The sequence below is a fragment of the Macrobrachium nipponense genome, chromosome 45 (genome assembly GCF_015104395.2).
Source record: "Macrobrachium nipponense isolate FS-2020 chromosome 45, ASM1510439v2, whole genome shotgun sequence".
In the NCBI taxonomy this organism is placed as follows: domain Eukaryota; kingdom Metazoa; phylum Arthropoda; class Malacostraca; order Decapoda; family Palaemonidae; genus Macrobrachium; species Macrobrachium nipponense.
In genome coordinates this window covers 32,450,635-32,475,190 of record NC_061105.1, presented here as the reverse complement: position 1 = coordinate 32,475,190, position 24,556 = coordinate 32,450,635, and the positions used below count along the sequence as shown (strand labels likewise).

At 37.6% G+C, this 24,556-nt stretch overlaps 1 protein-coding gene across 1 annotated transcript in view; it reads left to right on the top strand.

Moving 5' to 3' along the window:
• The first annotated feature begins 3,814 nt into the window (after nt 1–3,814).
• LOC135214465 (calcium-activated chloride channel regulator 1-like) overlaps nt 3,815–24,556 on the top strand; it is a 58,380-nt gene continuing 37,638 nt past the window's right edge. The window contains exon 1 of the mRNA XM_064248802.1: nt 3,815–4,426. Within this exon, the coding sequence (XP_064104872.1) occupies nt 4,235–4,426 (192 nt within the window). The 5' untranslated portion in view covers nt 3,815–4,234. The remainder of the gene's footprint in view (nt 4,427–24,556) is intronic.

Genomic DNA, 24,556 nt, shown 5'->3' with positions numbered 1-24,556 from the left:
TGGGTTAAATAAGAGCATTGGATAAGAGCATTAGATAAGAGCATCCAACTGGAATTTTGTTAGGAAAGTCAGTTTTGTTGTTTGTGTTCACACTGCTGCATTATTCACACATATTTTTTTTTTTATAATAATTAGGGCCTATTCTAAAGAATGTTTTGACAGCATAAAAAAAAATCAACATCAACACATGATATACAAGTACATTTGTTAAGCTGTATATTAAAAATATTTATTTCTATTTACTAAGATACTATTCCTGACAACTTTCTTATGAATATTTACTTCTTCTTCTTCTTCTTCTTCTTCTTCTTCTTATATTATTATTATACGTTATTCTGATCTTACACGCACGGAAGATTTTTTCCGGATGAATGGTCTTAAGTGAGTGTTAGATCGTTCCGAATAATAACAATGACCTTATAATATAGGAAAATCTCGACTTAACAACACGGGCATTTTGATACGACAGAGACGGTTCAAGCATATTTGCAGGAAAAGATAGGTTGGAAGAGGTCATCAGACGTCAACTACCTTGTATTTCATTCAATCAGCATGCCCAAAGATTTTCATCAATTTTGACCTGACATGTTTTAGGATGAAAATACAGTGGTCATCAAGCATCTACCCAAACAGCCTCGGATGTCTTACTTTGATCAGTGAACTGTACAAGTCTGCCCAATTATAAAGATGTGGACTAAATAAGTTAATAATATCACTCAAGTAAAGTCATGGGATGTTTTTTAACTCCATACAACAAATAAAAAATCTATCTTCTCGTCAATAGGCAGCTGCAATCAATCCTTAGCGTAATTGAATAAAATTCTACGAAAACACAACTGATTATACGGTCTTAGAGACAAATAAACTGAATTAATAAATCCCTACATGAAAGGCATCACTTACCTCAAGTGAAAGAGACAAAGGTAAATAGAGATAGATACAAACAAAACATTTATATAATAAAAGATGCGGCCAATATAAATAGTACATATCATTACTATGCCATAATTTCAAGGTAAATTAATGATAACGAGTTATTGAACAATATCATGATAGTCGTTAGCCCGCCTTGATCTCCCCCGCCGCAAGAGGGCAGCACCATTCGGGAGCGCCTTTCTCCCAGAAGCTCCTCCCCTTGAAGAGCCTCACTTCGTCATCAAGGTCTTTTGGAAAGGACATCCCACTATAATAACCTCAAGGCATGCCTCCCCTTCTCTTCGTTCTTCCATTTTCTCCAACTATCTCGCCCCACCCAACCCCTGTATGCCGTCCCCTCTACAACTAAGAACTGTCATCAGGCATGTCCGTTCTTTAATCTTTCTGACATTATTAATTACAGATTTCCCTATTCTCAATAGCGACATCAACAGATGGTCGTTTTTTTCAAGTTCATCATCGTAGTTACTTTCATAGGAAACATCAACATCAACAAATTTTCCAGTCATGCGCGTCTGGAACCTTACATCAACAACTCCAAACATCACTAACAATATTAACATATTATCTTATACTCGAGCAATAAACATTTAAATGGCCCCACCCGCCACCCCCCACCAACACCATCAAGCCACCTACCACCTTTTCTATTATCAAAACATGAACCGCAAGTCCTGGCATAAAAAATTATAATAATTCAAAATTATGAACATGCCTCTTCCCCTCCCTTTGCCACCTCTTCCTCTGGTTACTCCTTTTCTACTTACTCTTTCTCCCGCTGTTTTTCTCATTCCACTGTCTCCTCCTGGGTCCTATCAGCAGCAAGGAAACGTTCTCTTTGAAAAATTCAGGCTGTACCTAGAGTGTTGTTTACCTTAATTTTTTTTTTTTGTTTTATTGCTACTGTTGCTTTTCCCCTCCTCTTTCACCAACAAAGAAACAACTAAACAACTCCATTCTCAAGTTTCTATCATTATTACACATTCCTTCTTTATCGTCATTTCCACCAACCACTTCAAAAGCCCAATATCAAGCTCTACTTCAAAGTCCCAACACGAACAAGTATGGAGTGCTTCTTGAACATGAATGGTTTTGATTTGAAATTCTTCTAATCTTCGCGGTTTTCTCTCTTCCCAGTCACTTATTTCTCCTTTCGTTTCAAACTACAACTTATTCCTCCTCCGTCTCAAACTACAACTATAACTCAAACCTCATTCACAAAAGCTCTAGCACAAGGAAGGGGGTATAGCCTTTTTCAAGATTTAAAGTTTTAACTTGAAACTTTTCTTCTTCTTCATTATCAGTAAAACTAACAAAACGTCAAAATCCTCCTTGATGCCGAAACCAAAGAAGAAAAAGAGAGAACCCTTTTTAAAATCTTGAACCTTGTTGCTCTTTTTCTTCTTCGTATATTATTCTCGTCTGTCATCTCTCTCTCTCTCTCTCTCACTCTCTCTCTCTCTCTACCTCCAGCACTAGCAAAACCCCAAACTCCTCCTCAAAGCCCCCGCACGAATAAACACTAGTAATTTATTGAAATTTCGAGATTCTTCTCTTTTTCCACCTACTCCGCCCTCCCCCCTCCTCTCTCTATCTCATTTACTTTTTCCTCAAACACCGACAAAGCTCCGTCTTTCTCCTCCTCCTCCTCCTCCTCCTCCCGCTCAAAGCCCCAACATGAATACGTAGGAGGCATTTCTTAAAATTTCGAGTCTTAACACGAGAAGATGGTCTTCATGAGTTGCACCATAAAGGGCATCTTTCTTTCACGGAGTAATTAAGCATTACATTAAATCTAATTAAAATATCTAACGACCGGCAAACTCATTTGAAGATGGAATTAACTTCGCTCTCTCTCTCTCTCTCTCTCTCTCTCTCTCTCTCTCTCTCTCTCCCTTGATACATGATATAACTACACCACTGTGCATGGATATATAAATTGACTAATACTGAAATTGAGGCCTTACGATCAAGCGTTGGGTCAGTGTAATTGGTAAAATATAACCAATAGAGAAAGATATACCCACACACATATATATAGTATATATACATATATATATATATATATATATATATATATATATATATATATATATAACTTGATAGCCAGTTGGTTAAGGTCATGTTTAACGTTTAATTCCCCTTAGGTGTAACTTATTCGATAGGTATATGAAATGAATAATCAATGTTTGTCTTAATATTTTTAATATAAAAAAGGTTACGCGTGTAAGTTGATAAAATTTACGCATAAACACATCAATATACCATATATATATATATATATATATATATATATATATATATATATATGTGTGTGTGTGTGTGTGTGTGTGTGTGTGTGTGTGTGTCGCTATTATAAACATAAGATATCCACTCGAAGTACACTGGTAATAAACATGGTCCGGAAGGAATGCATACCAACCTAGCAGGAACATATACTCTTTAGACCTTGTCCCTAACTACATGGCTTCTCGTATACTGTATATCGTAACAAAGAAATCAACGCTGTTACTTCCCATTTGGGAAAGATCATTCCAAATTGGGATGTTTGTCCCGGCAAACTTGACCCAATTTCACAATGCTAATTAGTCGTAGCAATTTTTTTATTAACCTAAAACTGACATTACATCTATTGAAACAAGGAAGGGATACTGTCATGTATTTCGGACATGTCCATGGAACTTCCAAGAAAAAGATTTGAGTGTGTACGTGTGTGTGTGTGTGTGCACTGTCTATGATGGCCGAAAATGAGGGAGAAGGAGGAGGCAAAGGAGGACAAGGAGTGGGGGGTGAAAGAAGGAAGGGGGCGGAGCGTGAGGCTCCAGCAGAGAGAGAGAAAGAGAGAGAGAGAGAGAGCTCACTCGGCTCAGTTCCGTGGTTCGTCCTCCGTATCCTGCCAAACCGAGACTCAGTACTTGTTGAAAGGGCATCTAGGAGAGATCGTTGTCTCTCGGTCTCTGCTCCTCTCTCGTCTCCTCTCGCCAGGCTCCTTACGACAACCCCTTACGGTCGCCATAAGGCTGCCCTTCGAGGAGCTTCCTTCTATAGACAAGACGCCAACGACGAAGAAAAGTTTCTGGTTCGATTACCCGCCAAGGATTCTTAACATGGATTGTGCTTTATTGCAAAAAAGTGTAATGAGTGATTAACGATCGCTTCTGGAAATTAACCTCTACGCGAGATACTGTGAGATAAAAAAAAAAAAATAACAAAATAATTGTGAGTCTTATTTCGATGTGCCAATACGTCACTGGTTTCATGCAAGTGTTTTATACAAAACTCTAGAATTTAACGTAAGATGTGGATTACCGGACGGAAGATGATCGCGTCCATAGGAGTGTTAGTGACACTACTCGGTCATTTCGGTGGCCAAGTCTCGGCCTACCGTGGTGACCTGGCCCTAGTGGACGGGGGCTATAATGGCCTCGTTGTGGCCATCAGTGATTACGTCCCCCAAGATCATTGCAATCATATCATCCACGGACTTAAGGTAATGAGCTACCAGTAACTTAATGGTCTGGGCTTAAATGCATCGTATGTTAAGTGTAGGACTTGCCCGTATGGATACTCTTTCTATGTTAATAACACCGGTGTCCTTCGATCCTTTTCTCAGTTAGGACAATTTTGGCAAGTAGAGTATTTCTCACACTAGATATGCCTGTACGACAAAACCTTATGTCTCGTATTATTGTTCGAGATCCTTCTTCACACCTAAACTCAATCTAATATGACAGTTATCTTACATATATACACACACATATATATAATATACAATGTATATATAAAATTACATACATACAAACTTCAAGTTAACTTCATCGCTTTATCATTTTTGTTATAATGATAAAGGATTTAATTCTCGCTTCCCCTCTCACTCCTTAAAGCCCAGCTTAGAAACATCCTGAGACACTTTCACTACTAGTGATTAAATAAGTGCAGTTCCTACTTCCATGCTTTATACGTTAGTGCAGTGATGGAGCACTTCGTATTCCTCCCGTCTTCGAGTTTTTCGTCATTTCTGTTTCGGATTGCAAGGCTTTCAGTGGGAAGCGTTTCCGAAACTATTACGAAATGGGAAACTGTATTGAGGGCATTTGGGATACTATTACAGTACTTTTGAGTTTGAGTTGGTGAATGTCACCAGTACAATCTAATTACACAGTGTATTTCAGGATTGTTTTACATCTTTTAACAATATGTTTGCATATTCATGTTTATATGTTTGTCACATGCTTTTAATTTATATGAACGTTGTCAATTCGTGTCATACCTTTTAATTTCATTGAAGTAACTTGTTTTTAATCCAAAAGGAAGAATAATTTGCAACACAGAATACACACAATAGTCGTGTAAGCCGCGTAATAAAATTCGTATGTCAATTTAATCATACATTTCTGCAGTAAGTAATTTTTCTAACAATTAACAAACATAAAGGCCAATAAACAATTCTCAATAATCTCAACCAACGTAGCAGCCTTTCTGCCATCGTCGGTGTGAGGAAACCGAAAGCTTTAAATTTAATTAAACTTCACGCAGTTCAGATGCTACAATCCTCTTTTTTTTTTTTTTTTTTTTTTTTTTTTTTTTTTTTTTTTTTTTTTTTTTTTTTTTTTATCTTTGGGGGAAGGAAAAGAACAACAAATTTCTTTTTGTACCTTGAAACGTTCCCAGTCAGGCTATTAACTATTCAAGGCCTCGCAGCAGTCGAATCCCTCCTCAATTTCGTGTTAAATGAAACGTGAACTGTAAAGTATTATCTAGAGAGGAAAAATAAAGATGGAGGAATTGTATTGGGATCCTTCTTATGAATGCAGCGCGCGCACATGTGTAATTTTTGAAGCGTATGACTTCTAGGCATAAACAGGTGCTATATATATATATATATATATATATATATATATATATATATATATATATATATATATATATTTGGACTTGTGCAGCATACGATCACAATAAACGCAAATGCACCTATATTAACACCTAACAAAAACAAAGGGAAAAAAAGCATAAAAGCCAGTGTATGAATATACAAACGGTAAATACCGTGTCTGCATATTTATTCCACAAAATAACTTTTTCCTTCCCCTTTTAAGTTCCCCTTCCGCGTATGTATGATCATCATCTGAGCCACATTAAGCCCCGAGGGTGAGGGGGTGAGGGGTGGGGAGAGAACAAGTCAGGACTAGACAGGATGAAACTTGGATTACAAAACCCGCAGACTTAAACATATTGGCCTTAGGGCATTTTTGGGGAGTCGGGACCTGTAATGTTTGGTGTGAGGGACGATGCTAATTATTGTTACTTTGGAAAAATGAGTCAATATTTGTTAATGTTCCGTTACAGTAGAAAAACGAATTGAGTTAACCCAAGGCGGCCGAACCTAGCCTAAATATCTAAATTCAATGTTATTTGGTTGATAGTACTTTGTGTCTACTTAGAAAACATATTCCAGAGCTATTGTTATTTTTTTCGCGGGAGTAATTATTAATGACCACCAAACTTGCCTACCTTGGGTACTCCACAACCATGGCGAGTTTCATTTTTACCGGTGAAGGTTAATATAGGCCATGTAAATTTCTTTTAATTAAATGTCTAATAATAACTTGAGAAAACAACACAGCTTTCGTATATCATTTGAGAGAAAAAAATATATATAAAATAACACAAATCTAAAATCCGTGACCCAAATTGCGAATGATATCAAAATTATCCAAGGAAAATCTGACAAAGTTTCCCCTTCCCTCATAACGTGATTTTGGTAAACTAATAAAAAGCGAAGGAGAGAGAGAGAGAGAGAGAGACCGTCGGAAGTACTCGAAACTTCCCCCTGGGATTACGTAACCTCCATTTTCAGCTATCAAACACGTTAAACTTAATCCGAGTGAAAACTTCCTTTGGCGAGATCCGCGCCAAATCCACCCAACAACTTTATAAGAGAAAAGGGCAAACATTTGACTTTCATTAGGGAATGAAAACTCTACGGATTCTTCACATACTACTAAGGATTGTCTGAATAGTTATGCTAATGAAAAATTTCTTATTCTCGCAGTGGAATGCTTACTGAAATTGTTCTTGATGGAAATATTCAAAAGACGAGAATGAATACATATGTACGTACATATCGCCTGCATACACATACATTTGATGGTCACTTCTACCGTCGTATCTTAATCCAATCCATATCATCACTGACGTCATTCGAGCGATAAATTAAAACGCCAAAGTTCAATCCACTTTCTTAATAATATATACATAAATGACAGCTTCACAACACAATCCTTCCCCCTTCTTTACATTAATGTATGCAATAAACGGTTGTAAAATAGCAAAAGTTTTTATTGCAGCGCGTTTCAGATTAAAGGATTCATTTCACCTAATAGAAAAAATACAGGAAGACTTCATACTGTGTACGGGTTTACACACACACACACACATATATTATTATAATTTATATATATATATATATATATATATATATATAAAAATATATATATATATATATATAATATATATCTATCTATATATGATATATATAAGTTAGAATATATATTAATATATATAATAGATGAGAGAGAGAGAGAGAGAGAGAGAGAGAGAAAAACATCTGAAAAGTAATCAAATGATTTACAAAATTTTAAGGGACTAAACCTAAATGAACTCAGTTAAATATTCAAAACTTAAAACACCAAACAAAACTAAAGTCAGTAGTAAATTCTGAATAGAAAGATCGAGAACACATATATAGCTCCTAAGCACTTTCATAAAATGTTTGAGTGACCTCACGATCTCTTAGTGAAATAAACAGTAAAATGAATAATGTACAGAAATTTAAAGTGATTCAAAATAGGCAAGTCCACAGTAACTGCTACTCACCAATGAAAATCTGTAAAAACATATATTGGTCGTTTAAACACAGTATTGGCTCCAAAGATAATACTTACGGAAATCAACTGTTATTTAACAGATTTCGGAAGAGAAATATAAGGATCCAATAATAATGTGGAACACATAATGTAATATTCCAAACATGAGGCATCCATTCCCATAGGGAGATCGATATCCTGCTGGCATGAGGCCCAGGATGATATCTAACTAGCATATAAATGAAATACACTTGATATTGTATGGTAAGTATTTAGGGTAATCTTAAAATTTAAATTTTTCTTGATAATTCACGACGATACATACACCAACATGCATACATACATACATGTGTATATATATATATTACATATAATTCAGTAGATGGTCCACAAAGTAAGATAAGTATGTACGGAAGTAATAAGTACTGGGTTATCAATCTGTCGGTCTATATCAATAGAAACAACGTAGTTATAGGCCCAAACATGTATTAATCCGACATATTTTAGCTTCTCTAAAGGGCATCCTGTATAATTTCAACTTACTCTCTTCTCTCTCTCTCTCTCTCTCTCTCTCTCTCTCTCTCTCACACACACACACACAATACTTTCTATCTCCCTTTCTCTTTATTTCACTCTAGTTTAGCATTATTATGCCAATATTCTCTCTACTTAATATATTAAGTCATAATCCTTATTCGCTGTACTAAGAGTTAAATAAGGAAAATTTTACAGATATAAAAAGAAATAAGACAAATATGTCATTGTCAAGTTATCGTGCACTTCACTGTGTGTATGTGTATGAGAGAGAGAGAGAGAGAGAGAGAGAGAGAGAGAGAGAGATACTGAGCGACGCTGCGATATACTTTCAGTATAGTTAAACTGTTCATTTTCCATCTCTAATGAAAGGGAAAGTTAGGATATGTATCAAAATAGAAAATATTTTTATTAGAGAGAGAGAGAGTGAGAGAGAGAGAGAGAGAGAGAGAAAGAATTCTAAACCACGTGTTTGCCCTTAGGTTTCCACAATAGGCTGACCCGAGGGAGAAACTGACATCTGTGGGAGCCACATTTTCCAATTCTTCCTCCCATCCCTCAACCATATCACAAACCCCCCCCCCCCCCCACCCGCCCACGCCATCCTCACCCACCCCCAAAACACCTGTCTTTGGCTTTCCTTCACGCACGTCCGTAACTTCTCTCTCTCTCTCTCTCTCTCTCTCTTACACACAGAAGAAAATTAATTATTCAGAAGGTCAAGGTATAAATACACAAGAAAAGTTATCATAATATTTCTATCAGAATGATCCAACTCATTCAAACTAACACCCCCCCCCCCCCGCCCCTCTCCCGCGTCCCACCACCATCGTCACTTGTAATCGTAACATTGCCGAGAGCTTCCAGCTCCTGTGCCAGCATATGAACAACGGCTGGAAAAGGACATTTCCGCCCAAGAATATCTCCTAGCTGGAAAAGTCCTTAGGACATCCGATAACAAAGAATTCAACTCTCTCTCTCTCTCTCTCTCTCTCTCCTCTCTCTCTCTCTCTCTCTGTAGTACAGCCTCTGTACCAATCGCTTCTTGCATTCCAGGAAAATGTAAATCTCTGACTATATCTAAGAATTCTGGTTCAATTCTGAAGCCTGACAGCCAAAGATCATTGACAATATTGAACTGAATAAATTTCATTTAGGCTCTTCAAAGAAGTGTTTAAAACTTACCCTAACAAACATAAAGCATACAGTAGCAATGACTGAAGAAATATGAAAGAGAGAGCGAGTTACCGAAATCTATCGCATACCACAATATGCCTGAGGGCAGCAACACGCCTTCCATCTGGTGGAGGCTAGTACTGCTGCTTGCAGGGGCAGAGAGTATGCGCCAGAACCACTTACAATGGTCATGCTCAATAGTATTATGTCATAACCCCACACACACAGACACACACACACACACACACACATATATATATATATATATATATATATATATATATATATATATACACTACCCCTACTTTTTATGTGAATTCGATGTAACGAGTTTTTGCGGCTAACCATTCACAATATACATACACGCATCTGCAAATATTCCATGCACAAATAGTTACTTTTAAGACGGAAAATATATTAAACTGCGACAAAAATGACGTTAAACTGAACTTAAAAAACAGTCATAGGCAATACAATTTATGTTATTATATGATTATCTCCGTACCCGTGTGAGACGGAAATTCTAAGCAGATAAAAATCAAAATGGCTAAAAATAAAAAACCTCCGAACTCGCACCCAATCGCGCGCACGCGCGCACACACACACACACACTATAATATATTATCATATGTACATAGTTTCTATTATGTGACTGAAAGCTTATAATCTGTGCAAGTGTGCAGTTACATATTGAATATCGGAATGACATATCGTGGTGAAACCTGTAATACTGGTAAAGAATATGATCCACCTCTCTCTCTCTCTCTCTCTCTCTCTCTCTCTCTCTCTCTCTCCACATAATTTTATACACTGAAGATAAAGGTTCAAACCCAAAAGACAATATCTAAACATTTTCCATATTTTGCATCCCTAATATTTAGTTTCCAAGGACCTCGACGCTATGATTACATTAATTTTTATTATTACCAGTAGAAGTAGTAGTTGTTGTATTACTATCTGTAGTAGTAGTAATAGTAGTAGATGTTGTTGCATAATTGTTAAGATTGCATTTTGCGTTCCTTGAGGAAGTAGATATATTATAATTATTATCTTCTTGAAAATATTTTAACACAAATCACGCGGGATACCTATATCCGGTGTGGATGTTAGCTTTTGCCAAAGATTTATCTCTTTTTAGATAGTGGTTCAGATTGATAGGTTTTGTGATCACAATTGGTCTCTGATCCTCTTTTTCCGCCGAGAGCGACCAGATTTGCTTAACAGCAGCACCAATATGCAGTAAATGTGCCTCGCTGTAGAACTTCTCAGATCCAGGGTGTCTTTAGTTCCTCACACTCTTGGACTGTGGAAGTCTTCCTGAAGATGATGCGCAATTAAAGTTCAAACTAAGAAGCAATGCATTACTGCCTTGCAATAAACTTGTATTTTAATCTTTATTTGCCTTTTTACCTCCTTATCTATTAATTTATAATTCTATATTTTTTCCCCTTTTCTTTATAACTGATCTATTATTTCCATATTTTCTGATACCTTCTGTAATTTCTTTCAAATAATCACCAAATTCTTTGCTAGAATTTCAAGTCAATGGCCCCTGTGGCTTGTTACATTATATAAGGGGTTATCTTCTAATAATAATAATAATAATAATAATAATAATAATAATAATAATAATAGTAATAATAATAATAATTAGAGTTAGAATATGAAAATAGAGCAAGTTCTCTGCCCTTTCAGAAAAAATTAAATGATCACAAAAACTAAAACAAAATGGTGACATAATACTATAAGAAACAATGCAAAAGTGAAATAAAAGACAGCCCTTTTCGTAAGTTAATACAAATGTCAAATGTCGAATATACGGAGTCGTGGGTGAAAATACGAGTCGAGTAGGTTTTCGTACAACGTCCCCAGTGGCGATTCTAACATCTGACATTTCGGGTTCAAGGCAAGAAGTCTACTGACTGTTTGTTTTTCACGTTATCAATTTTGCTTAATTGCTACAAGTTCACAATGATTATACAGTTTACCAATACACTTACAATTCAATAAAATCTTTTTTTTTTTTAAGAGTTCTTACGTCAACGCCTCTGGGAATATAATGTAAAATATTTCCCAAAATATTCAACCTCCCTATTAACACATGCCTTGCAGAGCCTAGTTGGCTTTACCAGGGTTGTGTATTTTAGTTTATTTTCAATCAAACAAAATAAAAAAGAAAATCGCTCGTACTTAAAAGTGCTTCGAATCTATAACTTAAGTGTAGTTTTACCCATCATACACATACAATATACATACATCTGCGTGCGCGCTGGTGTATGTGTGTAATTAGTCAAGTTTGCAGTTTGTGAAAAGATTAATATGGATTTTTTTTATAAATTACAGTAAGAAAACATACATACCCATGCGCGCACACACATACATACACACACACACACACACACACACACACACACATATATATATATATATATATATATATATATATATATATATATATAATCATATATATATATATATATATTTACACGTCTCCAATTACGTATTCTTATTACTACATGACAAGCTCATTACAAATTACACCAATAAGTTGAAGCTCGGTGAACCCAAGAGGGGAGCGCAGCGTTCCAGGAATACTGGCAGATTTTTCTACCAATACTTAAAGATGAACATTTCAGTTCAGTCCAGTGCCAATATCTCATGAATTGTTGAGACTCTGCGTATTTGCATAATTGTTTCGATGGTGAATAATAACGAAATGGAAATGTATCTTTATATATATATGTATATATAAATATATATATATATAATATATATATATATATATATATATATATATATATATTACATAATGTATAGTGAGTATCATCTATGAAGGTACGAAGACCATGCTGAGCGGCCTTCCAGTTTATTTATTTATTTGGTTCGAATTGGCTCCTCTTCGATCGGCTCTCCTCCTCTCTCTCTCGTCTCTCTCTCTCCTCCTCTGTCCCTCTCCTCTCTCTCTCTCTCTCTCTCTCCCAACAGAACAAAGGTCACACACAAAAGTCGGCTAATAACCAAGTATATACTTAATTTATTAATGTGTCAGCAAAGCCGCAACCAGTTTTCTGGATATGGGTCTGAATCGCTTCAGACTTTCCATAGGAACAAACGCAAGACTCTTGCTGGTTATAGGAAACTCTAGTATTTTCAACAACGTAGAGAGAGAAATGGAGAAGCGGACAGTAATGAGCAGTACTTAAAACGAGAGAGAGAGAGAGAGAGAGAGAGAGAGAGAGAGAGAGAGAGAGAGAGAGAGAGAGGCTTTGGGTGTTCTATTCCGACAGGTGAAGGTATTCGACCAATTTCCTTAATTGAAATGAGCCCAATAAAAGGCGAAGTAACCGCTAAAAATTAGAAAAAAAAAAAACCCAAATGCAGAACATCCGATAGAGTAGCTTGTTAATGGAGGCTAATACTCTGATTGCCGCAGATTAAATGGCATACGATATAACCCTTTCATAATACAATTTGATACGGATATACTGAGGGTATCTTTCATCCCGGCTCGGGGAGATTTCAATTACATTTCGTTGCCTCAAACATCCATTTCAATCTGTTGGTAAAAGGGAATTGAGCAGACGCTATTAACGAAGCTACTGGAAAGTCAGTCTCTCTCTCTCTCTCTCTCTCTCTCTCTCTCTCTCTCTCTCTCTCCTATATACACGTGTATACTTGTGAAATCAGACAATAATAGACTTCTTTTGGGCGAGATCAAAGTATACAATGGAAATGGAATATATGTGAAATATTGTTCAAATTGTTAAGAACTGTCTGAGGTACCTCTGCTTCTCTGGGGATCTCGAAAGCTTCATTACAAATACAAAAGTAACGGCAAAGTACATGTTAGTCATAATACTCTAAAAAAAAAAAAATTGGTAAAGTGGGTTACAAAATTCTGTTAATCGTTTTAAGATTTTAAACTAAATGTATTAGTTAAATTATGATATATACACAAAGCATTATTGTTATCATATTAAAATGTTAAATATGAAAAACTTTAAAACGGGGCTAAAATATTGGTAAATATATTTTTTTTTTAGAGAGAAAGAGAGAGAGAGAGAGAGGAGAGAGAGAGAGAGAGATGATGAAAACATTGGAAATTGTGAAAAAAATAACTAGTTGGGTGAAGAGTACGTCGTCCAGGCCTTCCAATTTCGATCGTATAAACTTGAAAACAGCAATGAGCCCTCAAATCTAGAATTTTTGCTTTCCTTTTCTCGACACCTGAATGCAACCTAGTACAGTCGAATATTAACGAAGTACAGAATTCAAAGTTGAGGTTATCAGCAGCAGCACTGGACTTTAGGGAACGCGCCCATTCGTCCGGTAAAAGATTCGAACAAAGGCCGCCCAGTTGTGAGCTAGACGCGATACCACCGGGCTACGAAAGAGAGAGAGAAAATTTGTATACTTTTTTGGAAAGATTGACTATAATTAACAAGAGAAATGACAAAAGAATACTGCTAATGAATGATTAAATTAAAGGATTTTCTTTGCCAGGAAGAGAGAGAGAGAGAGAGAGAGAGAGAGAGAGAGAGAGAGAGAGAGAGAGAGAGAGAGAGATATTCTCCTCTACTTTTCCTTTCTGAGAGCATCCTGTCGGGGCATTTAATAACGTCTCGCGAGACATATTTCGCAGATAACAACCATCAGAGGCCGAGGGAGGCGTAAGAACATCACGCCTTTCTATTAATTTCGTCATCACGTAAATGTAATAACAGAGAACCTTCACTAGGTGTAACCTCCCCCGATGCCGTCAGATTCATTAGCTCTAATCTCAAAGGGAAAAACAAAAAGTGCTGTTGGAGCCTGGGGAACTGACTCTCTCTCTCTCTCTCTCTCTCTCTCTCTCTCTCTCTCTCTCTCTCTCTCTCTCTCTCTCTCTCTCTCTCTCTCTCTCTACTAGATATAATGGATATTTCTCCCATCCTAAGGATATCAAGATTAATGTTTTTTTTTTCTTGGTCACCTGACTTAAATTTCTACCTTGCACACACAAACTTGGCTTCTCTCTCTTGAGCACACTTTTCATTAATTCATGTGTAGGCTCTCTCTCTCTCTCTCTCCACATGAATTGACACATCATTATCCGAGAAGTCTAGTTTTTCCCACACAACACCCCTGGAATAGGGAAGAGGGAAAAGGGGGGGGGTTAGTGGCGGAAGAGGAGGAAGGACCTGTTATTGAAGTGTTTTGTGTCGTCTGAACAATCGCTCCTTGCCAACCGAGTAATTAACACGGTGTCATTTCCAATTCTTGTGTCTCCTTTTTTGGGGGAGGAGGAGTGTCAGTCAGCCTCCGCTCACTTACGAGAGCGTCTTTTATTTTTATTCTTTGCACAGTGTGACGAAGCGTAGTAGCACCGCCATAATTGAGTCCCCAACAGCTGTCGTTTATTTACGTAATGAGGTTCTTTGGCGGTTGCAAAAGGGGAGGCGTTTAGGAAGCGGTGATGGGTGTGTCGCTCTTGGGGTCTGAAAGGTGAGATTTCGGCGTTGGTGGGTTTGTCTTACACTCGATATGCGCTGGAAAATCTTCTGGAATTACTCTGCACTAAAAACATTTCTTGATAACACTTTCATTAAGCAATTTTGGTATTTGGGCATCGCAAGGAACTTGAATCCGGTTGAAAGTATATCATGACCGTAGCCTTGTGGACATTTCAACGATATATTTATTTGCATTTCTGACTTTATTTTAGGAAAAATGTCATGATATATAGACAATTACATATGCAGCTCATTATTGTGATGTAGCACCAATGAAGCTCTTCGGGACGGGTAACTGAATATGATCATTTAGGCTAACGATCTCTTCTTGAACAGACCTAGAAGAAAAGTTTGTATCTGTAAACTCCTCACGCTTTTACCTTGGATCAGGATACTTCTGAATTTACCTCCGATTCTACAAAATTCTTCAAATTCGGTGAATTTCTGGCCCTGATTTGTATGCCTGATGGCTTTGCCTATAGGAGTCTCTGTACTTCCGATTCTTTAACCACTGGAACTGTATTTGTTCATGATTCTTGAAACGCTGATCCTGCAAACTTCTGATTCTTTTGCCTCTGATTCTGTGTTCATACTATCCTCAGCAACTATCAACAAGACATAAGCTGAACGGTCTATCTACCCCAGTGCTTCCCCAATGCCCTCTTTTCGGTCTTTCGGTCTACCTTTTGCTTGTCACATTGCCTTCCTACCTTTCTAGAAAAACTTCTGTCGACTATTCAGTGACTTCTATCACGGAAAAAAGACCTTCCATTATGACCCAAACAAAATTTGACCCCATCACCTCCCCCCTCCCCATAAATAAATAAAAATCGACAATCGTACCTCTTTCTTTACACGTCTAGCAAGTAACAGTTGGCGCACGTAGAGGGATGTAACAGAAGACACATTATTTAAAAAGCTGCTAATCAGTGATAAATAATATAAGAGAGATATATGAAATCTACCAATGAAATCTAAGAAAACACAACGGCCACGGAATAAAAACTTGACTTTAAGGTTTCCTAAAATTTATAGACAGAAATTCCATTAAAAATTTGTTTAGGAAACGGAATTAGAAATGAAAAACTTACTTTACTGGGAGAAAGTGCGTCATAATCCAACCAAACATTTTTCCAAAATTTCACAACTGTTTGGATCAGTCACTGGAAAATTATTAGTTCCAGGTCAGCCCGAGTTAGCTGGTGGTTCGTCTCTCGATCTTCAGATTATTTCTTTCCACTTAACTTGTTTGTTTACCTATGCCTGCATGTCTCATTCACTATGGTTTCCACGAGCGAGAACTACCATCGCCCCTTTTCGGGAAGATCTTCACTTTCTAATGCAATTCCCAGTAATACTGAATGGAGTCTATCAGGAATAATTCCTACAGATATTCCATGTTTCATAATAGTATATTTACTTAATATGATGACTACGACCAGAATTTTTAACAAAGTTTTACTAATCAACCTTAATGGTTCACAAATTTTCAAGGCGAATTAGGTACCTCAGTATCTACTAATATTTCGCAATCGGCTCTTTTTTCCTAAATGAATATTCCTACTTTTACCCCCCAAAATTTTGACAATGGCATGAAAGAGGAACCATTTAGCGGTCGCCTATATTTAGTTCATTTTATAAATCATTTACTTCCTCATTAAGACGTGTGTTGTGTTTATTGAAACAAACACTAACATAAATTACAATACCCGTACAACTGTGTATTTTTTTTTTTGAAGGCATAAGCAAAATACTTTATAGATAACTATCGTTGTAAAATTTAAATTAGTAGATTTCAATGTCCTCTTTTAGCAGACTTTCGTTTACCTGATTTTAAACTAAACTATTTTTTCTTTTACTTTAGCAGTCTTTCGTTCAAAGATCATTGTATTTCTAAAAAATTTCCCGCTCATAAATAAATATCCTTCTTCGTAAAGTTTGTATAACTGTTTTCCAATGTCCCTTTTGCTCTCACACCCAGCGACTTTGCAAATGAACTTCACAAGCAGACTTAAAGAGGAGCTTCCTGAAGCAGTCGTCATCCCACTCTATAAACTAATTAAGACCCACGCAATTAATCAAGATTAAGAACGAAACTTCTGCGAATGCAAACAACCTATCTATTAGAGGATTCATGGATTCCACGATTCATGTTGTAGGGGAATTGAAGATTACAAAGAATATAAAGTATTTTAATCTGTTACAGGCCTCATGGGGAAGCGTTTGAAGACAATACAAAGTGATTGATTATGGATTTTTTTAATCGTTCTGATAGTGATTAAAAAAAATTAAAACTATTGTGAAAGCATTTTAGAAAATAAAAGCGATAAATCGTTTTCCTGTTTAGTAAGCAACACAAGATGCTATTTTCCCATGTGAGCGACTTATATTTTTAAAAAATGCAAAGCGACGCTGCAGTTTCCCCGAAAGTTAAAATGAAGGGGAAAACAGCAGAAAATCCAAACAGTCTCCTCCTCCTCCTCCTCCTCCTCTGCCTCATCACAGAGACATTTTCCAGCCTCGTTGTCTGATGATATCAGGAAATTTCCGCCAGCGATTTCGGGCAAGATTGGCTTTTTAAGGCAGTTGTCCTCCCTCATAAGCTGATCCCTTCTCCTCATGAGGGACGCATTTCCATTCCGTCCCCACGAATGCGAAATTTATATTTACACAGGAGTGACATTTTTCCTCATAACCGGGACAGAATTCCCTCAAAGTGGGATATACTACTTCTAAGACGCGGAATTGTCACTCATAACCGAGACATTCGTCATCTTCCTCACCGCATGAACGCCCCCCTAGTGCACGCAAGTTCTTCTTTGAAATCCCGACACACGTGTCATATGTACGAACTATGTGAAATTCCAACACTCAAGTATTTCGGCATTCCAAGTGCTTTCATTTCCAAAACTCTTCTTTCATCACCAACTTCCTTTCTCCTGGTTCTTCACCAAAAGGGTCTGTCTGGGTCTTCGGCTTTCACTATATTATAACCCCGCGATGAGATACTCACCCTCAATGGAGATGCCATTTCCTTTCATAATGAAATACTCATTCCTGTTAGGCGCCTCCTTTAACAATTAAAATCGGGCATCTATTTCCACATCAAGAGGGAATAATTCATTATCTTTAAACTATGGCATTAACCCTAATCATTTCTTGATCATAAATGATAAATTCACCTACCAGGCCTAACACTTCTAAAAATCGGGAAATTGTCTACAGGAAACCTTCAAGTATTTCCCCAATTTCAGTGTACACAAAATCTATTCAAACAACTTACTCCACGGCAAACTAACCACTGCCACATACATCTTATGGAAATAGCAAGTTTTTTTTTTTGTCAGATTTTAACAGGGCACTATATACCTATTATTCATATTGAAAATACATTCTTATGCATTCCGTCGAAAAGACATGCGTGAAATTGTCTACAAGTAGCAAACATTCACATAATAAAATTTTTAATCAATCGAGTATGAAAACTGTGGAAGTCAGCATTTTTTCTAACTTCCTTTTTTTTTTTTTTTTTTTTTTTTTTTTTTTTTTTTTTTTTTTTTTTTTTTTTTTTTTTTCCTTTTTTTTTTTTTTTTTTTTTTTTTTTTTTTTTTTTTTTTTTTTTTTCTGTAGAGCATGAACCTTTAGTAACCGTCAACAGGAACTTCCTGAAACTGTTTCATCAGGATCTCAGGAGTTTAAGATTTCGGTACAAGTTCGATAAATATTACGGGGCATTGGACCAACATGAACTGGCCATTGTATATTAAAAAAAAAAAAAAAAAAAAGCGGCGTTTACAGTCAAAGGTTTTGGAACCGATTTCCTACCTCTGTTTTTCCTGATTCATAATACCGTTAATCCTATATAAAAAATTTCTTTTCCTCTGGGACCAAGCCGCAGTCTTATCCAGCCCTTTCCCACTCTCTAGACTTTTTCTGTTGGTGATGGCCTCAATAGGGACATTTTGCTTGGCAGTTGCTATTTCTGCTGTTGACGAAACTTTTATGAAATTAACTGCAGGAACAAGAACAAACGGACAGACAAAAAATTTACAAAATCCATATAGACAGACTCAGAAAAGACCAAAACTAATATAACACAGAAACACCCTATACACATAACAAATTAACAGACAAAAAAAAAAACGACTACAGAAATTTCAACACATTAAAACGTACAAGAAACATCAATAAAGAATCCATGTATATCAAAACAGAAACCTAAGTAGAGAATGAGCTAACATAAGCAGAAAAATGCAGAAATACAGAAAGAATTAACACAGACCAAAGAAGAGAGAATCAAAATTGCTCAAAACAAATACTTAATACGAACCAAAATAAGAATCCGGAAATAATGCGCACAGACCACAGCTAAAAATAAACACAGAAATGATCAGCACAGATAAAAAAAGGTAAAAATGATTAAAAAAAAAAATTAAGCAGGGCCATACAAAATAAAAAAAGAAGAAGGAATCGGCTTCGTTCAAAACAGAAAAAAAAACAACCACACACTAATAAAAAAACATGCTCATAGCTTCGACACACACAAAGAAAGAAAAAATGCAAAAGAAACAGACACAACAAACATCATAACAACATTATTACTCAAAGCGCTCGAACAGCTCAAAACACAAAATAATAATACACAAAAAGATAACCCGTCCCGGATCAAAATATGAAAACGAAATACACAATATGATCACCGCGATACAAGGTATACAGGCTAAGAAACAGAACGAGAATGAGCACTTTTGAAAAAAATGGGAAAAAATTCGATGAAAAACAGAAAAATCACATCAACGATGTAAGCCAGCAACAACCATCGCAGTGGAAATCCCATTGAAGGCCGGGTTCCAGAGTCAAAGGGGATAAAAAAGATAGGTAAATAAAATTTCCGTTTGCACTATTTGTCGAAGAAAGTAATATACATATTTGCTTGTTACTACTGGATACGTAATGACTTCAGAGGAGAGAGAGAGAGAGACAGGAACAGCCGAATGCTGATGGTGGAAGGAGTTGCTGGAAGAGCCCACGCAGTGAGGAAAGGGAGAATCAGGAGGATGGAAACGGGTCGAAGGAGAGGAGTGGGGAGAGAGTAGCCAATGGGAGAGAAGGGAGAGGGGGGGAAGGGGTAGTTTGCAGACCGTTGGCTAATATCTCTGGGGGCGGCAACATCAACACACTGGATAGGAGAGAAAAAGACTAACGGGAAATATTCCAGGTGCTGGAAGATCCTAAGGGGCTACCGAGATGAGGTATAATGGGTTTGGTAGGGCTGGAATATGTCCATGGATGGCCCGCGCCAGAAGCCCTCTCGCAAGGAATATAATCGTTACCATAACTTCGAGGAAGCAAACGCGCATATGAACCCCGAGTCTTTGACAACATCGTTATTCCCACCTCCGTGCTCACTTACTAATGAAGTTTTAGTTTTCTGTAAAAGAAAACTACTGAGATCGCTCTGTCTATCCGTCCGCACTTTTTCTTCCCGCCTTCAGATCTTAAAAACTACTGAGGCTAGGGGGCTGCAAATTGTTTTGTTGATCATCCACTCTCCAATCATCAAACATACCAAATTGCAGCCCTCTAGCCTCAGTAGTTTTTATTTTATTTAAGATTAAGGTTAGTTAGCTATGATCGTGCATCAGGCAACTCTGTAAGACAGGCCACCACCAGGCCACGGCTGAAAGTTTCATGGGCTGCGGCTCATATAATTTTACGCTTTACAGAAAACTTAACTGCGTCCAAGAGACTTCGGCGCAGAGTTTGCTTGTTTGTTGTTGATGTTTCGGCTGCGTTCACGGTGCATATTTCGATGAACATCGAAGAATCTTAGCGTTTCAGTTTAATAAATGAATTCCGGGTTAATTTTTCCGTCTTCTACCTTACCAACTACCGTTCCATCCCGTCAAGAAAAATGAAATGAATGAAAACGTGTATATACTGTATTTCATCCAAAATAAAATGGACAGTTTTACCCACGGTCTGGTTTTACCCAACGCTGTAAATTTAATGACGCATTTTCCCTCCATTTTAACAGCTTTCACCAAACACATCCGAGAACACTTTCTTATTTTCGTTGTAGGTGATCAGAATCTTTACTGCCAATAAATCGCAAGGTGTCGTTCTTTCTAATCCTCAGCAAAGGCTCATGAAGAGAAATGAACAAAAAAATGGCTGAAAACTTCAAAACAAATTTCAACAGACTCCCCATCCTTCTTCCACACAGCTTGTTAAAGCAACGCCTTTAACAAACAGCAAAGGCACGCAATACTAGAGCAATCTACCAGGCACTTTCTTTCCAAACTGTTTTTCCCTTTGGCCCTCTGAATGGAGAGGAAGAGGAGGAGGAAGAGGAAGAAAAAGGGAATGAAGCAAAGAAGGAAGGGAAGGGAGCCGTGTCTCCCTTCGACCATGCCCATGCTTCGACGGCCATTCCTTCTCATCTGAAAATAGACCCCCGCCCTAACCCCCCCTCCCACCACCTGTATCCTTTAAAAGGACTTCAAACGAAGCAAAGGGGATGGGAGGGGGAGACCGGGAAGGAGTTTTGCGGGGGAATCCACAAAATGGAAACCTTTCTGCGTCCTGTCAATTCCAGCCTAACGCCGCGATGAAGAGGCACAGATCGCAGCCACGAACAGCTTCAAAGCGCTTTCAAGATGTTTGTTCGTAGTTAAGCTGCGTATATTATAATACGCTATAGGAGTGCTACTTCATTCATCGCAACGGTGCCACTTGGGTCATGACCTCAAGTTGTTCTTGGTTACGGGTTAAATGTTACAACCGTGCCAGGTCAGAGTAAAGCTTTTCCTGGACGCAATATAACAGTTTCACCTGATTCAGTACCATATCAATTTATACATTATATAAGAACCACTTATCATATTCACACTATAGAAGATTCACAACAACCGTGCATTTGATGTCTAGGCCAGTCCCTTACGACACTCCTGATTGTCTGTTGATAAGCCAATCACAAGGCTGGAAACTCTCAGTCTCTCTCGAGAGTTTACATAGGCAGGATGTATGTTCCACCTCTCCTGAGGGATACTTTTGAAAGCCGTATCCCTCAGGAGAGGTGGAACATAGATCCTACCCATGTGAACTCTCGAGAGAGAGTTGCAGCCCTGTGACTGGCTTATCAACAGACAATCAGGAGCGTCGTAAGGTACTCGCCTAGACATCAAATGCACGGTTGATGTGAATCAACTATAGTTATCACCGTTATGATAAAACCACATGAGACACATACCAGTGACGCAGCTTAGAGCCTCTAATGGCTCTCTTTAATACAGAGTAGCATTGCATTCGTTATAAAGGTGATGCTTGATATTTCATGTTAGTATGACATGCGAAGACTCATTATCGGCGCGATATGATAAAATAGCCCCACTTGATACAATCAATGGCGTCGTCTGATCCACCAAAAGAGCGCTGCTAAATATAATTAGATATGAAGAGATGAGACAGGTTTGCAAGATACTATAAACGTCCTTCCTTCCCACAATACTTCAGTTCTACCCGATATTTAATATCTGTGCCATTGTATATTGATAGCGCTGTACAGTACGTATCAAAAAGCTCATCTTCAAACAGTAGAGTAAGCTGAATTGAGGGAAGACTATATAATAACTGCTGTGACCCTTGGTACATCATGAAAGTACCAAGTGAAACTTTATAAAACTGGCAGCTGACAAGTTATGACGGACACTCTTGATGATAGTGAAGTGTATTTGGGGACTTCTCATCCTTATTTAGTGTGCTGTTTACCCTTTATTTAGGTGATTTTGCTTATATCACTGCAGTAGCTCCATTCATATTGCCTTCATACGCCGCTCGTGAACACTAATAAATATAAATTATATATATATATATATATATATATATATATATATATATATATATATATATATATATATATGCATGCGCGCGTCTGTGTGAATCTTTAAATACGATATAGAACAGCTCCAATGAACCAATATACATAAATATTTAAAGTAACCTAATAAAATACAAACACTGTATATGACGAATAACTATACGCTTTTGAAGACATCCGTCACAAAGGGAAATCAGATTAGGATAATAACGGTTCAAGATTCACCGAGGAACCCAAGCGCTATAATTGCATGTGAATGGTAATCAGTCTATAACGCCCCCACCTCTCTCTCTCTCTCTCTCTCTCTCTCTCTCTCTCTCTTTCTCTCTCTACCATGAAGTTGTTGGTGCTTGTCCCCTCTTCATCCTTTCTCTTCACCCATCTTCCCATGTAAATTGCGCTCTCTCTCTCTCTCTCTCTCTCTCTCTCTCTCTCTCTCTCCTCATCCATTTCTTCCTCCAACGACTGTCTCCTCCTCTTCTTCCTCCTCCTCCGTCCTCCTCCGAGGCCTCTCCTCTCCATCTTCTCATTTAACTTTCTCCCTGCCGTGCCACACAGACATTCATCAACAAGAAAGAGAAGTGCCACCGAGTATCCATCCAATTCAAGTTTGTCACAGCTTTGGGATGTTGCAGAACCCAAAAAAGAAAAAAAAGGGGGGAAGAAGATGATAGGAAAAAAGAGGTGTCCCGGTAATTTGAGTCTCTCTGAGACCTCCGTGTTGCAGAGTCCTTCAACTGACCACGCTAAAAGGAATCTGAAATTAATTTTGGGATTTTTTCTTAATGACGAGAGAGAGAGAGAGAGAAGAGAGAGAGAGAGAGAGAGAGAGAGAGGATGAGTGGCGGCCAGAAGAGCATGTCCTCTTGGAGCACTTTTTGGGTGCCGTAGAGCGAACTGAAAAAATTGAGTTGGCCAAAAGGGAATTTCTTCCGGCACGGCTGTCAAAAGATAGGTGAATAACTCTTCGCTGCCTATCTGTCAGCCTGTCCTAATCGTCGTGGTCATAATTTTAATGAGTAAAGAAATAATCTTTCTTAGGGTTATATTTTTCATTGCGAGATGTCAGTTTCTTTCAGGTCCGCTATTGCCTTCTTGACAGTTTGTCTAGTCGTCTTATTCATATTAGTAATGATTATATGAATAATGGTAATTTCATTTAATCAAAAGCTATATTCACTTGCAGTTAGTATTAAAACGACATGCCTCATTAAGCCTTAAATAAATTAATTTTAGTGATATCTTGAAACCTCTGACACTTATGAATAGGTTCAAAAGAACATGCAGTAAGAGAGAGAGAGAGAGAGAGAGAGAGAGCACCTGGCATTATACGGTTAAAAGCACGCATCCAAAGATAACCAAAATCCCACCTGCGACGGACTTACTACAAGCGAAGAAGGCCTCTGAAAACGCTCTTCTTGCCCTCTGGCGTTGCAGAGAGGACCCTTCCTTACCTTCCTGTGCCTTTTGGCTGAAGGCAGCTGCCGCATACCTGGAGATTTAGAACGGGGTAATGGGGACAAGAGGAGGATTTTCTCATTGTTGTGAGTGGCTACTGAGATTAAGAAGTGGCGTAAAATTGCTCTTTGAGTCTTTCTCAGTGGGAGTCTCTCTCTCTCTCTCTCTCTCTCTTCTCTCTCTCTCTCTCTCTCTCTCTCTCTGCGTACTTTTAT